Source organism: Dermacentor silvarum, chromosome 5 (assembly GCF_013339745.2).
Source record: "Dermacentor silvarum isolate Dsil-2018 chromosome 5, BIME_Dsil_1.4, whole genome shotgun sequence".
Taxonomy (NCBI): Eukaryota; Metazoa; Arthropoda; class Arachnida; order Ixodida; family Ixodidae; genus Dermacentor; species Dermacentor silvarum.
In genome coordinates, this window is record NC_051158.1 from 5,605,192 (window position 1) to 5,623,379 (window position 18,188).

At 47.5% G+C, this 18,188-nt stretch overlaps 1 protein-coding gene across 1 annotated transcript; it reads left to right on the forward strand.

Annotated features, from left to right (window-relative positions):
- Positions 1–1,127: 1,127 nt before the first annotated feature.
- On the forward strand, positions 1,128–15,353 carry LOC119452720 (uncharacterized). Its single transcript, XM_049667075.1, has 4 exons — positions 1,128–1,391; positions 10,881–11,033; positions 12,263–12,394; positions 14,685–15,353. The coding sequence occupies exons 1-4, from the start codon at positions 1,137–1,139 to the stop codon at positions 14,976–14,978; spliced, it is 834 nt and encodes a 277-aa protein (XP_049523032.1). The 5' UTR covers positions 1,128–1,136; the 3' UTR covers positions 14,979–15,353.
- The last annotated feature ends 2,835 nt before the right edge of the window (positions 15,354–18,188 follow it).

Here is an 18,188-nt window from a genome sequence, read left to right on the forward strand (position 1 = left end):
TCAGGGCCCCCCGCTTCACGAATGCTCGCACCTGATACTGGGCGACCAGGTTTTCGACTTCCTGCAAAAGGTCATCAGGCCGGCCAGGAGAGGTATACATGTTCGCCGCTGCCACGTTTGCTGCATAAAACAGAATATTCGCAGTCCTGTTTTATTGCGATAGCAATTATATGGACACTCCAGGCGCATTTCTGCCGTCGTCGTCGGCGTGATGTCTCGTATATATAGTCTGAGGGCGATAACATCGTCGTCGCGCGCCTTATGCTGTATGTCTTTGTACGCCGCACATGGAGCACGGCGCCGTGTTGGTTTAAAAGTATTTGGCCAGTTGTAACAGGATTCAAAGCAAACGGGCGCTCACGTCTAATGCCAAACTAACTTTTTCGTATACAGGGAGCCGCTTCCGTCAAAGGTCACACGACGTTGTGCTTCAAATCGGACATGTTTCGGTTCTCCTTAACGTACTCGCCCAGAAATAGGTGGTATATAATCGCAACCTATCCTTGTCCCTCTCTCGTACATCATATCTCAAACACATGGCAAACCTGCACAAACAATTGCTTGTATGGTCCATAAGAACACATGTACGTGCAAATGCATGGCGTCCTCGCGCGTTTGCGTTTGTGTTTGTGTATGCGTGCGTGCGTGCGTGTGTTGATTGATTGATAAATTGAGTCCACCTTGTTTTCCTGAAGGGTCGAAATCCGGGCCACTTCGTATGTCATCTACACGAAAAACCAGTCAAAAACACGAAGGACAAGAAAAGGGAATTCACACCACAACGACCGGACTAACAACTTGTTTTCCCGTTTGCTTGATTGTTTAATTGCGTTTATTTGTTCTTTCGTTTGTATGCCTACTTGTGTGTTTTCGTTTGCTCGCTTCTTTGTCTTCAGTTGTTGATAGACCCTCATTAAACTTGAACGCTTCAGCCGTTGTCCTGTATACTTGTGCCCGAGTCTTTCGCCTCGCGTTTTCGACGTTTCAAAATATCAACGTTAACCACCAACTCGCCCAACTGTCAATTTCGCTAAACTGCTAAAGTCCGTCGCTTCCTCTTCGCACACTGCAATTGGTTTCTCTTCCGCCACGTCCCCGAACCATCGTCAGGTTCCGGCGACCGCGAACCCCTGCCCATGACCACGGCAGCGATGGCCGAGCAGGTGCGGGCACTGCGCTCCGAGTCTGCGCCCGGAATCCGGCTTCTCGCCGGCCTTCGCTCGCTGGAAGTGGAGAACGCGTACGTCCGCCTCTGGTCCAACCGGTCGGGCCTGGCGGCGTCGGCCAACCTGGCCTACGAGTGGGTCCGCCGCGCGGGCCTGGATGGCATCGCCCTCACCAACCTGGTTGTGGGACGCCACACCGTCGACGTGTACGTGAACTTCCTCAAGGTACGTCGTATGTGCTATATAAACTGGCCTTATAAAACTGATTACTACGTGCGTCGTGACTTGCTTCCGAGTGGTCATTACATCTGCATCTCTGTATTGCCCCGCCACCGACAAAGATAAGGATGAGGTTCTGGTAACGCGAGCGAAGGGACCGAGCTAGCCATCGACCTGGACAGCGGCAAGTCGCTCCATCGGCCAGCCACCATGGTCCTTCCACGTGACTAACAATCGGGAGCCGGCCCGCAGCCACTGGCCCCCTACAGTGTAATATTCAGACACAGGCAGGGTGTAGTATGCCTGTACTAATAATACCTACGTGAGATGACGCCCGTCTGTTCACGTGCGCCCTTTGAGGAAAGTTGGACGTCTATACATCTATATAGGACGTTCACAGTGCTTTCAAGTATGTCAATAAGACGTATATTACTCTTCTATAAGGTCTTTAGAGTAAGGTCGCAAAGTCTTTTTAACGAGATAGCATTAAGGGCACCGTGTCGCAGAAAATCCGTTGTCCGCGTCGGTGTCGGCTTCGGCGTTAAGCATTGGCGTCTGGCGGAAATAATCATGCCGAACCACAGCATTCTGAACCACCCCGACCACACAGGCCCTCCGCGTGGCGCAAAAGCGTTAGTGAAGAAAATTTGAATTTCTCAAAGTAAAATCCGTCAGAAAAATCGTGATAGACGTGATAGCGTCGGATTGTAATTTGAATATACGAGAAAAAAGCCCGATAAGCAGCCAGAGATCTTTGAATGCTATCGCGTTCCACTCTTAAAGGCGAAGCTTAAGCGTCCTCATGCAATTCTGATTGTGTTTCGCTGTACTTTGGTTCTAGGCAACATTAAGGGGAATGTTGAAAACCGAGCCTTTTCAAGTTTTTATCGAGCCCCATGTCGCATACGGTGTCGGTGTCGGCGTCAACGTCGTCCAATAACGCTATCGCGTTCCACTCTTAAAGGAGAAGCTTAAGCGTACTCGAAGTTTTTTAAATTGCAATATGTCTATATATATACGTCTTAGTTTTTAAGATGTCTGCAAGACATCTATGAGACTATTTTACGACGTCTGCGAGACATATACAGGAATATCAGGGGACATATTTAGGCCTAACGTACGAACTCTCGTAAAACGTTTGCAATTTACAAATGCATCTGTCAAGCGGCATGGGTGGCAACGACCGTGGTCCCGACTGCGTTTTCTCTCTTTTCTCTCAATGCATTAGCGGCTGCGCGCGCTGTTTCGCGAGGACTACCTCATCGTGTTCGGTTTCTTCCACCGGGAGAGCCACGAGCACGACCACACCTACACCGAGGACGCCATCCGCACCATCGTGAGGTAAGCAGCGTATATATGCGCTTGAAAATTCGCGAGACTAGATTACGATTGCCCTTCACGTCTCTTTTTATCAAACGTTCAAGAAGAATAAGAGAAAACAGTGCATTGGACAATGTAAAAAAATGTCGCAGTTTCGCCCGAAAGGCGAAGCATCCATTGCGATAGCAAATTAGTCGATAGCTACTCGGAGTAGGGATAGTAGTTTTATCGGCTGCATAAACTTGGACACATTCGCTTACTAACTAAATAAAGAAGCTGTGGTGTCACCACGCACAAGCAAACATGAATAGATCACACCGAATGACCGCAGACAACGACTGTCAAAACGCTGGCTGCAAGCGCAGCCGCCGCAGCGGGCGAAGGTTCGTGCGGTCTATCGCTTCAACGGAAACTGAGCGGTGCATGCACAGCGCATACAAAGGTCAGAGCCGTGTGGAGATAAGAGACGGTGCGGGCGACCGCCACAGCTGGGCAAAGTACAAGCGCACTTGTTGGCAGAGTAGAAGCTGCCCCCCTCCCTCCCGCGCTGCCTTCCCGCTTTCTTGCTTTCGCGTGGGAGAGTGAGTGGCCAGATCCCCTTGCGCCCGGTTGAAGATACGCATTTCGTGCCGCAGCACAGCGTCGCCCCGCCTCCTTCCCTCCCATACCCCCACGGCCTTTCGTGCGACGGTCGCGTTTGCTTTCCGCCGTGCGTTCGCTCTCCGTGATAGCGCGCGGGGGGGGGGCGCGCTTTCACTCGCGCATACGGCGCGCGATGACGATTTTATCGCCCTTGGACTTTATACGGAACCTCACGGCGACGCCGACGACAGAAATCCGGTTGAGGTGTCCATATAATTGCTATCGCAATAAAACAACGAGAACTAGCTGGTCCAGTGCGCGATCATTGCTAATTATCTCTGAGAGTAAAATATCGCATTTATTTAAATGTGGGCAATGTCTATACGCTGCTATGGTGTGATGACAGGTTCTTCTTTAATGATTCAGACCATTCTCTGATGCGGAGCCTCCGAGAACCCAATTGAGGACAAAGTCGTTTGTTGGAGAACACACACAAACTTTTGATAAAACTAAAGCGAAAAGTAATCCATAAAATAAACCCTTAAAGAAATACCGTGGCAAAAAAAATCACATCATCTCACCCTACGGGCAACCATGGTGGGATGCGAAAGTATCGCGGGGGGTGCGCATCGAGTTTCCGTTTCGTTTCACTTGGCAACACAACCCAATGAATGTTAGAGTGAGAGAATGTATTGAGAAGAGAGGAGACGTTTGTACGGGGTTGTTGCGTCTTTATTTAGAGATCGTACGTGATTCCTAGTGTCCGAGTTTCTGCGGGTGGGTTTTGGCGTAGTCGTAAACGATCGACGCGTAGGTTCCACCCTGGGACTTGTGCACGGTTATGGCACTCGCTTGAACCAAGGGGGACTGCGTCCGTTTTCACGCCACACCGGTTTTACGGTCGATCGTCAACGTGACATTACGTGGTTCTATGGGCACCCACGCCGCGTCAACCTTGTAACCCAGACGGCTGGCCTCGCTCACTGCGTGGGTCGATCGAAGGCGAGAGAGCTTCCCTGTCGCGGGACCGTCGAAGTGCAGCCACAGTCGCCTGGGGAAGTCTTCTCCTCCCGCACCATCGACGCTTCGTTCGCAGAGTTTGAGCGTTCCCACTGCGCCGTTTACAAGACCGTCGATGACGTCTATGTTTGCACAGAGAATGACGGAAGCACAGCGAACGCGGACTTTATACTTGATGATGATGATGATGATTTATTGGCATCCCCTTTGAAACGGGGTGGCGACAAATAGTCACCTAGCCTGCTTGATTTAATCAGGTATACTACACATGTTCTTTATCTAGCATTTTTGTATACCTTTTTCAAAAATTTAGCTTGTACCGCTGCCTATGATTTTAAGAGATCAGGTCGTATCCATCTTTTCCCTGCTTTTTTTCCACCAGTACTCTAATCGTCTCTTGCTGATCTCTACGGCTGATCTGTTTATGTTTCCTTCCACTTTAAACCCAAGCGCTTCTGGGAGTTGCACGTTACCTACGGTTCTCGCTGGGTGGATCCCGTCGCATTCCATTAGGATGTGCTGAGTGGTCTCTGGATCTTTACTGCAGCATACACATATCTCATCTAGTTCCGAATATTTGTTCCGATATGTTTTCGTCCTTAGGCAACCGGCTCGAGCCTCAAATAGCAAGGCACTGCCCTTTGTGTTATCGTACAGATTTTCCCTTCTAATTTCTTTCTTCTCATTCTTGTAAATCTCCATTGTCCTTTTCGTTTCCATTCTTTGCATCCAATTTACGGTCTCTATTTCTCTCACTTTCTTTCTGATGACCCCTGGTTGTCTATTTACAGTTTCGATTATCCTGTACTTGGTTGCCAACTTCCTTGACCTCTTCCTCCATTCTGTGTCCACGCTTTTCATGTAGAGATACTTGTGCACTTTAGCCACCCATTTATTTTCATCCATGTTCCTGAGCCTTTCTTCAAAACTAATTTTGCTTTGTGCTTCTCTGACTTCAAAAGAGGCCCAACCCATGTCTCCATGCACTGCCTCACTTGTCGTATTACCGTGTGCTCCCAAAGCCAACCGGCCTACTGATCTTTGGTTAACTTCCAAACCCGCCAATATATCCGATTTTAAGCATATAATGGTATTTACGAATGTTAGCGCTGGCACCATTACTCCTTTCCAGATTCCACGCACCACCTCATACTTATTGTGGCCCCACAGTGCTCTGTGTTTCATTAATGCTGCATTCCGCTTCCCCTTTATTTTCAGATTATCTTGGTGGTTGCTTGAGTAATTCTTTCCTTCGTTTATGTGTACGCCGAGGTACTTATATTGCTTCACTATGGGTATTACTTGCTGTTGAATTGACACCACGAAGTTACTCGTGTGTTCATTAAAGATCATAATCCCTGATTTCTCTGTGCTAAACTTAAGGCCTAGATTTGTCGCTGCGTTCCCACAGATATTCGCAAGTATCTGTAAATCTTTTTTATTGTCCGCTAGTAGCACAATGTCGTCTGCGTACATCAATCCAGGGACCTTCTGTTGCACCATTTGTCCATTACGCATGTAGGATAAATCAAAACCTAGTTCGCTGTTTTCCAGTCGTCTTTCTATGCCCTTGACGTAAAGCGTGAACAACAATGGTGACAGAGGGCATCCTTGCTTCAATCCTTGGTGAATTCCCACCATTTGATTTCCTTTTCGGCCTTCCCATGCCACTTGTACTTGGTTGTCTCGATATATCTCCCTCAGCAGCTCCACGAAATCGTCATCTATGCCTTCGTATTGAAGAATATCCCACAACAATTCCCTGTCTACGTTGTCATAAGCTCCTTTAATATCTAGAAATGCTACCCATAAAGGTCTTTTCTGAGCTACTGAAATCTCTATGCACTGAGTTAGTACAAACATATTGTCTTCTAAGCGTCTGCCTGGCCTGAACCCATTCTGTAGTTCCCCCAATACACCGTTTTCCTCCACCCACTTCGACAGTTCTAATTTTATGGCTTGCATTGCCATTCTATATATCACCGACGTTACTGTAACTGGCCTGTACGAGCTCGTCTTATCCTTATCTCCTTTGCCTTTGTAGATGAGATTCATCTTGCTTTCACGCCATCCAACGGGAATATTCTTTGTTCTAATCACTTGCTCTATGGCATTAGTCAGCAGTGCCTTGCTTTTTGGACCGAGGTTTTTGATTAGCTGTATTGGGATTTCATCGGGTCCTGCTGCCGTGTTGTTAGGGACATTTTCTGCTGCCTTTTTCCAATAGAAGCTTTCTATGCTGAATTTTGATCTCTCAAGCCTCTCTGTTGTTGCTGGATCTGTTGTCTGAACTACACTTTTTCTCGTACCGAAGTTATGCCTGATAACGTCTGTGATGTACCGCAGCGCATCATCGCCTTCATAGATGTTACCGTCTTCATCCCTTATAGCCGTTTGCGAGTTTCTAGTTGGAGCTCCGAGTGCTTTTATATGGTTCCAGAATCTTTTTGGGGCGCCTTTGTCTCTTTTGTGAATGTTATGCACCCAACGTTCACTTGCGCATTTAATTTTCTCTTGCACGAGCTCACTTGCAACCCTTTTTACTGCGCCGCGACACTTGCGCCGCCTACTGGCGTACCCTTAGAGAGAGAGGGAAAGAGTGAGATATATGCAATGATTTGCTGCGCCGCACCTGTGGGGGAGAGGGGAGGAGAGCGCACACCTGCGTAGGAGAAGAGAATGAGGGAGAGTTGCGCATGCGCAGTATGGGTGCGGACGCCGCAGAACGGACACTGCCCCGAGCATCCACGCCGCGTCAACTTCGTAACCCAGACGGCTGGCCTCGCTCACTGCGTGGGTCGATCGAAGGCGAGAGAGCTTCCCTGTTGCGGGACCGTCGAAGTGCAGCCACAGTCGCCTGGGGAAGTCTTCTCCTCCCGCACCATCGACGCTTCGTTCACAGAGTTTGAGCGTTCCCACTGCGCTGTTTACGAGACCGTCGATGACGTATATGTTTGCACAGAGAGAGAATGACGGAAGCACAGCGAACGCGCGCTTTATTCTTCGCCGCGACACTTGCACCGCCTACCGACGTACCCTTAGAGAGAGAGTGAGAGAAAGTTATATGCAATGATTTGCTGCGCCGCACCTGTTGGGAGAGGGGAGGAGGAGAGCGCACACCTGCGTAGGAGAGGAGAATGGGGGAGAGTTGCGCATGCGCACATTTAATGGTTTACTGTGTTGTGTACATGGCGGTATACGGCATCTAGCGCGTTGTGATTATTAAAATCACCTTGCCTGAGCGTGTGAGTGAGTTGGGCAGAAGGTAGATCGTGTCTTATAATGTGCGCCTTACAGGATGACTCCCCCTTTCTCCCAATGTCATCCTTTCTTCCTTCCTTTTTTTTTCTTTCTTTTAGCAGTCCGACCAAGCAGTAGCGTCTATCTATACAAGTGTCTTGTTCATCGTCCAATCGTCATTTGCGCTGACTCCGAAGTAAAACAATCGTGGTAATCTTTTTACTCCCACTTTTCTGTCCTTTCCACTTCAAAACGAAGGCTGTGCAGTTTCACCGTGTTCGAGGCTCATGACGCGAGGCCGCGGCCGTGCCGATCCTTCGTGATGAACGCCCTGGACGGGTACCGGAACGCCATCTCCAACGCAACCATCGTAAGAGTGCAGTCTTCCCTATTTTTGCCATATTTCTTGCTTGTCCATGACGGGATTGCATAAGGAGGTAGTTTATCAGTAGTATATACTTGCAAATGTCATTCAAAAGAAAAAAGACGACGATAAAATTTGGTCGAGTGGCAATGCAAACATACGCAAAAGTATGGAGTAATGTTTAACATTACAAATAAGAGGTACAGCCTTGGTCAAAAGTATACGGGCTACTACTTCGCCTTCGCCATATATGTCGTTCTGATTCGTGGTGCGGTTCCCGTGGTGCTTGCTGACACTCCTGACCTCTGAATGCCGAGTACGAGAGTTATTTTCTTTCCCCATGGTGTCGGCCCTTATGGTATACAACAGGAACTCCCTTAAACAGCCAGTAGCAGGCCTGGAGGTCAAAGACAACGCATCCCGTGTGCGTTTAACTAAGACTGCACATCTGTAAATCATGGGGGAAAACTAAGGGATAGAAAGAAGGGAGAAAAGGGAAAGGCAAGGAGGTCGACCAGATGTGCCCGGTTTGTTACCCCACACAGGGGAAGGGGGTTAAGGAATGAAAAGAAAGAAAGAAAGAATGAGAGTAAGGAGAATGATGGTGCCGCTTTATCGGGATGGCACATTTAGACTGTACAGATGGCGATTGAGGGACCATTGTTGAGGGACCATTGAGGGACCATTGGCCATTGTTGTCTGTGTACTTCAGCAACTGCGGACATACTGGTTCTCGTCATGGGGCTACACCGCACGAGGGAAGCACGTACACCATGAGGTCGGTGCAGATATAAACGACCACTTTGCTGTACTCGCCGCACGTTGAAGGTTTGATGGATTCGTGACCAGACAGTATTTCGCTTTTAAGAACAGTACACAGAAAAAAACTACACAGAAAAAAAAACTGTTTAAAAGTGGCATGTGCATACAGAAATTTTTCAGGGAGGAAACCAACCACACGGGACATCTAAAGCATCCAGGTGGCGTTATAATGATATATTTCAGAAGTTTGAGGAAAACGGTCACAGCATTCAGAGCATAATGACTTGGAAACGTTACTCCGACGATAACAATCGTGAATGCATGATAAAATCTGCGACGGTACATGGCACGTGTAAGGACTTGAAGCTGGACTGCACAGTCCGGCGATGATTACATATGCCATGCAACTAGGTGTCACTTCACAAGAAGAGCATCCATCGAACCTACCAAGAAGCGGTTTGCAAAAGACAAATTACTTCGTACCCCCATTACTATGCACATTACTACAGTCTTCTTTCACTCCCTCTCCTCTCCTTGGCAACGGGACAGGTGTCCAACGATCGAGCGGTGAGACAGTTAGGATACCCTAGCAGCATATTTCCTTCTGTCTCTTCTTTCAGGATCACAAACAAATTTAGTATTCTCCATATGCTGTAATTACACATAGTCAGGTGTAGGAGGATGTCCCAGCTGCAGAGTCATAGACTGCACTGGGATATGTTGTACCTAGTAGAAGCAAAGTAATGGGCATCAATAAAATCAGCAGTGATAAAGCAACGAACTAATGCATATGCAAAGCAATAGCTGTTACATAGTTACTAGCGCGAACAAGGTTAACGGAAAGAAGGTGGGACAGGACAGCGCGCTAGTCCTGTCCCACATTCTTTCCGTTAGCCTTTTTCTTAACTATATCACACCTATTGCATCAACACTAACTATCCCAACTCCCTTCGTTAATTACATATGCAAAGACAATCCTCCCACACTATTTCCGCCGGCACTTCTGCTCGGACAGAAATGAGGGTGCAGTAACCCTCTAACCCCCCCCCCCCCCCCAACTGAGATTGCCCTGGATCCGCCCCTAATGCAAATGCAAAACATACAATTACGGAGTGAAAACTGTTAGGTATGCCAATTTTTTTTAAATCCCCTGTGGCATATAGCATAATTCTGTCCTTGAGCTAGATTATTCGAAGAGGCGGACATTACTATCACAAGAAATTGAAACGCATATTCAACTAATTAACTAAGTTCACATATTAACTTCTTAATTACTTTACGGCACGTATTGCAATTTACGAATTGTAGTCGGTGAGTTGCAATACGTATCCACTTGAAATGAAACACAAGGATGACACCAGTTCCGAGATATTACTTCCACACGGACGTTCCCGTTACTTTTGTGCTTAAATGCATAAAAGAGCGTTCTGTTAAAAAAGCGGGAAAACAGTGCATTTTTACGGCAAGTTTGCTGGTGCATACTTCTAAACTGGTGTAATTCTGGAAATTCCTTCCAAGTTGATACGTATTGCAGACTCATCGGTTACAATTCGTAAATTACAATTTGTGCCGCAAAGTAATTAAGAAGTAAATCTATGAATTTCTGTTGAATAGTTGAATATGTGTTCCGGTTTCTCGTGCAAGTGATGTCCGCCTCTCTGAATAAATCCAGCTCAAGGACTAGAATTATGTTACCTGGAACAGGTGATATTATTTTTTTTAATTCCATAAGACTTAAAAATGATCACCCCGTATATGCAATACACAGTAGAGAATTATTTTCCGTTTTTCTCTCGCACGATAAATTTACGCACAATGGAGGATATGGGAAATTGTGAAAATGCGCTGCCCTGGACATCTCATTTGACCCACATAAGATGGCGGACGTCTGCCAAGAAGTGTAAATAAAGAAAAAGCGCAAGAGCAGGTGCCGCTATCCTGGCCACCACTTCTTCCTTACTATAGATACTCGCTGTTGGCAAGTCTATACCCTCGACTCAATGGTGCGGTGAGCAGGAGGTCGGCCATCTTGTGTAGGACAACCTAATAATGCGGACATGCCTACTTTCAGTATTTCGCACATGTCCTTTATTGACGTCAAAACTGCCCTCTTGTATAATGAATCCGCGAGTATACGTTGGTATGAACAAGCTGCCGTGAACATCGCGATAAATCCCGTGGTTGCGCGGTCACAACTGCGTTCGCAGGTGTCGTCCCTGGCCGTGATTCGACGCCTGGGCGTGCCACGTGATCAGACGTGCGTGTCCATGAGCCTGGCTGTGATGCGCTTCCTGCTGTACGACCGGCCGAGGCGCTTGGGACAGGTCTGCCACAACTACTTCCCCGAGGCATACTCCATGGTGAGAACACGCTGACCATTTTGTCTCGAAGATGTAGTCAATTAAAAGACCGCTTCAGCGCAGCAAGAACATACTACTAGACTGGAGGTATCCGGGCGGCGTATAGTGGAAATCTAGAAGCCACAACGCCTAGCAACCGCGGTTGAACGCCATTGGCTGAAACGCCGCCGGTGACGCTCTGATGTTACACGGTAGCAACGCGCGCCATTTTGTGCTTGGTGCCTACGATGCACGCCCCGAGGCGGATTACGTTCCCAGGCGTTTGGTTAGGTTAGGCTAGGTTATGCGTTAGGCGGCGCGGCGTACTCTTACAGCATTTGCTAAGGTCGTCGAGCGTCGTCGACGGCGTTTCAGCCAATCGCGTTTCTAGGCGCTGGGGCGTCTAGATTGTCAATATGCGCATCCGGGAGCTTCATGCGTGTACTGTCCTGCAGTGTATGCGGAAGCGGAGATGATTGTGTAGCGCACGCAATGCATAACGCCTGTCAGAGGCTCTCGATCGTGGGTTCGAATCCCATCCTCGTCGCCATTCATGTCGTTTCCCGAGAACGAGAGGGCGTGACAACGCACGGACAGCGCGGCACCAGAGTGCCGAGCGCGCAATTAGGAAGCGAACAATATGAGCAGGAGTTTTCGGCGTGAACGAATGAGTGGCGCTTTATTGCTCGTACAAATGGGCACTGGCGACATCGTGGCATATGGTGGTGACGATAGCTGCACATTCTTGCAAAAGACAGACGCCATTTAGAAACCGAAACCACGTCCTTACAAAACAACGTTGCCAGGACGTGAGATCAATCGACATGCAGGCCCCCCAATTTACATTCACTATCTAATAAAAGCAATGGGTCACAGGAAGGTGTAGACTTGAACCATTTATGTATGGTGGGCCAGCAAAGAAAACATCAGCCTGCAGCCAACGTTACAAGGGATCCTGCCTCAATGACCAATCGGTGTTATTCGAACAAAATGACATAGGAACATGTCTCCTCTGATGAAGACATGTCCCCTTGTCGAAATGTTGGCCGTCTGCAAGTTCCGTTATTCGCTTACACTGTTCAACAATTTACTTTGTTGATATATGGTAATCCTGTTAGCACATAGTGATCTTGACACGGGACCAGTCTTCAGCGCCATAGAAGCCCAAGAAAAACCTTCTCGAATTGAGCAAAGATGACGCTGCGATCGTACAATATGGTGCTGTATACATGGGTCACTGTACATCGCAGCACTGTCGCGAGTGGACTGAAATACGGTACGAGCGCGGCGCCGTGGCCAACACGGCGCTCGCGCACCGGCGAGCCATGGCCGTCGCCGAGATCATGGACAGCTTCGACAACGAAACCACGCTTGCCCACAAGGTACGCAATATATGTGCCATATATTGTGCAATATATGTGCGCCGTTCGTGGGTGCTCGTACTCGCATAACGCGCAGAGCCATATGTGTAGGTGTACACCCGTGAGCAAAAGTATACGGACCATAGGGTCGCCGAAAAAACTGAATTTCTTCGTAATTAAGATACATAAACTGAAATTGATGAGTACACTGGAAAGTTCGCAATCCCAAGTTTGGACTGCAGTCCTCAATTATTTCAACTGCCCGCGAATGCAACTTATTGTATTCGCGGGCAGTTGAAAAAATCGCCTTTATCGCGCAATCCCTGTTCCGTGTACTTTTGCTCACGGGTACGTGTACATCGCTCTTTTATTTGATTAGCAAAGAATCAAGCAAACTCGCAATGCACCGATCTTATCATGCTCAGAGCGTATGCGCAGCATCCTCCATGATGCGCAGTGACTCTGCCGTGGAGTCACTGCCGTGGTGGAGTCCTCGCTGGAGCATATTCAGCAACACAGGCCCTAGTCGCTTTCCCGCTATACTGGGTTCAAGATAATACTGACGAAAGTGCCGAGGACAACGCCATTGTAGATTTTTCCCGCGTAGTGAATTTAGGAGGAAGTTATGGCGTGCGTATCCTAAACATATCACTCCTGTTGCAGAATATTTTCTCTCTCACCTCCAGCCATTTCACCTCCAGGGCTAAGTGGGTTTGTCGTGGTACAAAGCACAAGCTTCAGCCCGCAGAGAGCTAACTACTACCAGCATGCTTTGCAGCAGCGCGGTGACGTATTGAAACTAGTCGTGAAATTGTTATATGCGATAACACCTGAACTGGAGCTGTATGTGCTCTCGGTTGAGCTTTTTCTAGGCATGTCGCCATTCCAGTATAGACGCCGATTGGCAAATGTCTGCACGGGCAGAGTTACGCCCGCCACTCCAGTGAGCCGCCGCACCAGAGGCTACACGTACGTGTGTCACGCAAAAGTATTCCTGAAATACCGAGTATACGGCCCCTGAACTCACCGGACATACACCGTGTATGAGTATAATAGTACTGAGCTGCAGCACACAAAGTTACGAACGCACGCCTTTCTCTAGCACAAAAAAATGTACGTGGAATTAAGTTGTCATTATTCCCTCTAATCATACAAAGATCGATAGATCCTGTCGGCTGCGCCAAAATGCAAACGGTTTGACGCAGACGGATTAAGCCGTTCCCACATGTTAAAGCTAAATCCCCTATATATATAAAGTAGCGACACGCTTTGAAGAATGCCGCCTCCTCCTCGCACGCCCTGTCCGAGGCGGACGCCGCGTCGGTATTGGCCTAATGGCATCACGTGGGCCGTCGCGTCGCCGCGCGCTGGCTGCGTTTATGATCGCGCTCCATCGCTATTTTCGCCCGAGAAGCGTCTACCGACTGGCGAGGAGCACAACGATAGCGGCGAACACAGTCGGCGATCGTCGAAATCTGATCAGCGGCGAAACGCGTCGGCTTTTATGTATGAGTCATCGAAGGTTCGACAGTAATCCCTGGTGTCCGCGTGTCTTCCAGAAAGTACTACACAATTCGCGACACTCAAACAATCAGATTAGATAAGCGGCGGTGACAACAGACAACGGATAGACGCATCGATAACGTTCGAAAATTTTCCGATACATGCAGACGCGTCCTGCGCCGAGCGACTACGTTTAACATTTGTTAGCCGGTGAAAAGCGGTCAACGGTGAAAGATAAACAAATGCACATGTCTCAAGCGGTGTAGGTGGCGCCACGGTCGAGAAAGGAGCGCGAAACAGAGGAGGGAAGGCGGAGGAGGAGAGTGTCGCTGCTTTAGTTAAAGCTATTCCTTCATTCACTTCCCAACTCAAGCGAGTTAATTGGTGCGGGAATTTCACCACCCGTCTCTCGTTTTCACATCTTTTTGGCTCATCAAACCTCCTCTTTTGGCATGAGTCGCCGCTGTTTTTTGGTCGTCGTAGTTTGCTAATACAGCTCAATATAATTTTCTCTGTAGTACGTGTACGTCCCTTTAAGTATTATTACCTCAAGCTTGTAGTATCAGTAAGCTAACGCGAGCAATTCCAAAATTACTCCAATGTGTTGTTTTCAGCTTCAACTGCGTTTGTAATATTCTAACAGTGGCTTGATTCAGAATCCGAAATATACACTTCTGGCTACTCTATACTTGGAAAGCAGTTAGAGAGACTGCACGCCACACTTTCATGTCATTACGCGCACTGTCGTGCTTGATTTCCTGTTCGCGTTTGTGCTCACGTGGTACTTGCTGAAATGCCGTCGTCGCAGGTTGCAGCGCTCGTCCGGAATTCCGGCATCCCTTGCGTGGCCGTCTACAACGTCGAGCTGGACGATGCCACCGGCATCTGCGAGTCCGTGACGCCGTACTCGAGGCTTACCGCGGTGGCCACCGCGTTGCGCGGCACGACACTCACGAAGCGCACCACCGCGAAGCCGAAATCCACGCTGCGCAAGGCCATCGAGGCAGTCAACGGTACCGAGCCATCGGAGACGACTGTGGGGAGGCACCGCCACAAAGTGCGCAGACGAGTCTTGGTGGCCGTTAAGAAGCGCCGCCACTAGCAGGGACCGCGCCGCCCACCAGACACGATGCGGACCAAAGCGCGTCTGCTACGGTTTGAATCGTTAGCGGTAGTTATGTATTGTTAGTTTTCGTGCCATCGAGTGTGCTATTCGATCTTACGCTATGAATTAGTTTATATGGTAAATGCAATTGTCATGTGCTTGCCTTCTATATAATCTTTGTTATCTATGTGGTGTATTGCTGCTGTCTTACTGTGAGCTACTATACAGGCGGCCACCGATGTTTGCAGCACGATACAAAAATTTTGTTTAAATAAATAAAAAATAATAATATAAGATGGACTTACTAGATTCACTATAATCTATGGCAGGAAAATAAAGGTCAGGCTGCACTAGCGTCACTTACTGCAACATGCACCAGTGGCGCACCGACGCGGGGGGGGGGGGGGGGGGTGTGTAACCCCCCCCCCCCCCCTTCTTCTGAGGCCGACCTGACCCCGTTTAACCCCGTTTCTTTCCTTGCGCATTTGCCTACTGCAACTAAGATGTAAGACGCGCAATCATCTGCACAGTCGCAAAAAGCGCATTTTTGACAATTTCCTGTGAAGAAATTGAAATTAGTGCTGTTTAGATGTTATTGGCAAACTGTCAACCCCCCCCCCCCCCCCCCTGGCAGAGATCCTGGGTGCGCTACTGACATGCACCATTATAATCCATCATCCACGCGACATCTTGCAAGTCCAGGCTTATTCAGGCTTACTAAATGTAATTATTTCCACACATGGTGGGGTAACCACTGGGAAACAGTTGTGCCAATGTGTCGCATACAACAGCTTTTGTTTATTGTACTATTTATTCTTCTTGGCTACTTTGATTGTATATGCACTTTTCATCAACTACACAATGTGTGCTACATTGTTGTTTATACTGTTCCTTCATCTCGGCACTAACATGTCACTTGAGCATTTAAAGTGCACATGGCCATCTAACGCATTGAGAAATAAAGGAATTGTTTGGCACCTGTGTGATTAATAACCAGGGCTTCTCCAAACCTTTGAAAGGGGCTATTATGCGGCAGTTCCATTTTACTTCAAATGTTACATCCTTGTAAGTCTTAATGTGATGTATTGCAGTGCAGTTTCGACATCTACACGCAGTACAGGTATCTATGTTTGGTGGTTGTTTTCACTGCACGTTACCGTGACTTTTTCGACTCTACTTGCCATCAGTTTAAAATACCTTTACCATTCCATGAATGCGTACTCTAGCCCCAAGCTTTTCCCCAAAGCCAAGCCAAGCGCTTTCACATGTCACTCACACTTAAAGAACAAATGGAGTATTGGTTACTCCTTTTACAAGTTAACTCCCTTTCTTTAAAGTTCTCGCGTTTCCCAAATGAGTGCATTCAACCTTGTGATCCCCTTTGCTCTGGCAAAACACAGCAAACATGCTCCTCTGTCAGAGAGCAGACAAACTCCAGCAAAAAATGCCGCCATCCATCCCTTTGTTCTTGGAGTGTTGATATGCTCTTGTACACCAAACGACACCCCAAAGGTGAGCACTTGGCTCCTGGATGAAAACGCATGAATGTTCAATGCCTGCCGTGTGCACCGAAGATGGTAACAGGCTCATTTACCCCCACTACAGTGCCACTGTGGTCCCTGAACTCGCACAGGGCCGCGAACCTAACTCGTACATCATTGTATAGTAAAAACCAGTCAAAAGACTATGTACAGAGAAGAGACGTGGCACTTCGTCTTTTGACTGGTTTTTACTATTCAATATGTACCAACTGACCCAGATAGCTACTCGTACATCATGCACTCCAAAACTTCGCCCTAGGACAGCGACCAAAAGCTAGGTTGCAGCACACATGCATCCTGGGAAGTTCTGGTAATGCGTAATGCCGCTTTCCTTGCAAAAGCTGTATATCGACACTACAGTGCACATATTACATGCAATGCCTGTTGTGTGTCCGCAGTCTTGTGGTGCAAATAGTCAAGAAACAAAACATGCTCTAATGACGTGAAAATGCAACATGTACCTTTGGACAGCATGCAGCCATTAAGGCTATCAATTGTTCAAGGCTGCCCTACACCCTCAGAGGAATCTCTAGCTTTTGATAGCCTGGTAACAAGCTTTTTTTAGTGCTATAGAAAAAGCGAGATTCAGATACCCTGTCATGTGGGAAAATTTAATGTCAGAGGGAATCAGACTAAATACAACAAATGATATACTTATCTACACAAAGCTGGGACGAAGCTCCAGCAAGATAAAAGTTTCCCACAATAAGGCCATATGGACAATAATTGCCAATGGGTGTGAAATGTATTATAAGTTTTGATTCACATTCAAACGGGCTGCTCCGACTCATACCATAATAGTGGAGTTAAATATTCTATTTCATTGCTGCAGCAAACCAACAACATTGAGGGTAAATGCCACTTGACTTGATGCAAATGAAGAAGCTTTTAGCAAGGTTCTTTAAAAGCCGGGCTTCGGCTGGGTATGTACAAAGATGGCACAACTGATCAGGCCAGAAAAAGCAAGCACTATGTAATACGTGGTAACACACACGCCCTCACTGCAAAACATTTCACATACATATAAATCAAGACAACTGTTGCAGCCACATCAAGTAAGAATGAAAAGAGAAAACATTTTATTTGCATGGCACACGGAGCTAAAATACTTAAGCTCACAAAGCCCAACATATCATTTTTGATACACTGAATTTGATGTCTAAAAACTCATTTAGGCACTGGAAACTCAATGTGGAGCCCATACTAGCCTTTTTCATATGCTGGAGTGAACTGTCAGTTGTGGATAGTTGAGCAAATTAATTACTAAGTATATACCATACTAACAGTTTATTAAATTTTTATTTCACTGTTTCCTGTGTACCAATACATTCCGTGTGGCCAAAAATAAATGTGAACAAGTTGTTTTAATTTTCTTTGGTGTGAAATGGTATTCGGTCTTTGCGGGGTTAAGAAAATCATGTTAGTAATACTCTAGACTACCAAGAGTCTGCAAGGGATAAAAAAGGACGACAGCAGGGTTGCAGCATGTATGCATTCCGGGAAGCACTGGCATTACGCAATGCCTCCTCCCTTGCAGACATTGCGTTATCGGCACTGCACTGCAGATGTATGCAGTGCCTGCTGCGTGTACGCATAGACATTGAACACAATTCAAATTTCAGATTTTTCCAGGTACTATATTTAACCATGGCCTCATCACAATGAA

Excerpts from the sequence above, each read along its gene's own strand:
- LOC119452720 (XM_049667075.1), top strand. The coding sequence starts at position 1,137 with ATGACCACGGCAGCGATGGCCGAGCAGGTGCGGGCACTGCGCTCCGAG. Across the intron at positions 1,392-10,880 it reads TGTACGTGAACTTCCTCAAG|GTGTCGTCCCTGGCCGTGAT; the intron begins GTACGTCGTATG and ends CTGCGTTCGCAG. Across the intron at positions 11,034-12,262 it reads TCCCCGAGGCATACTCCATG|CACTGTCGCGAGTGGACTGA; the intron begins GTGAGAACACGC and ends TGTACATCGCAG.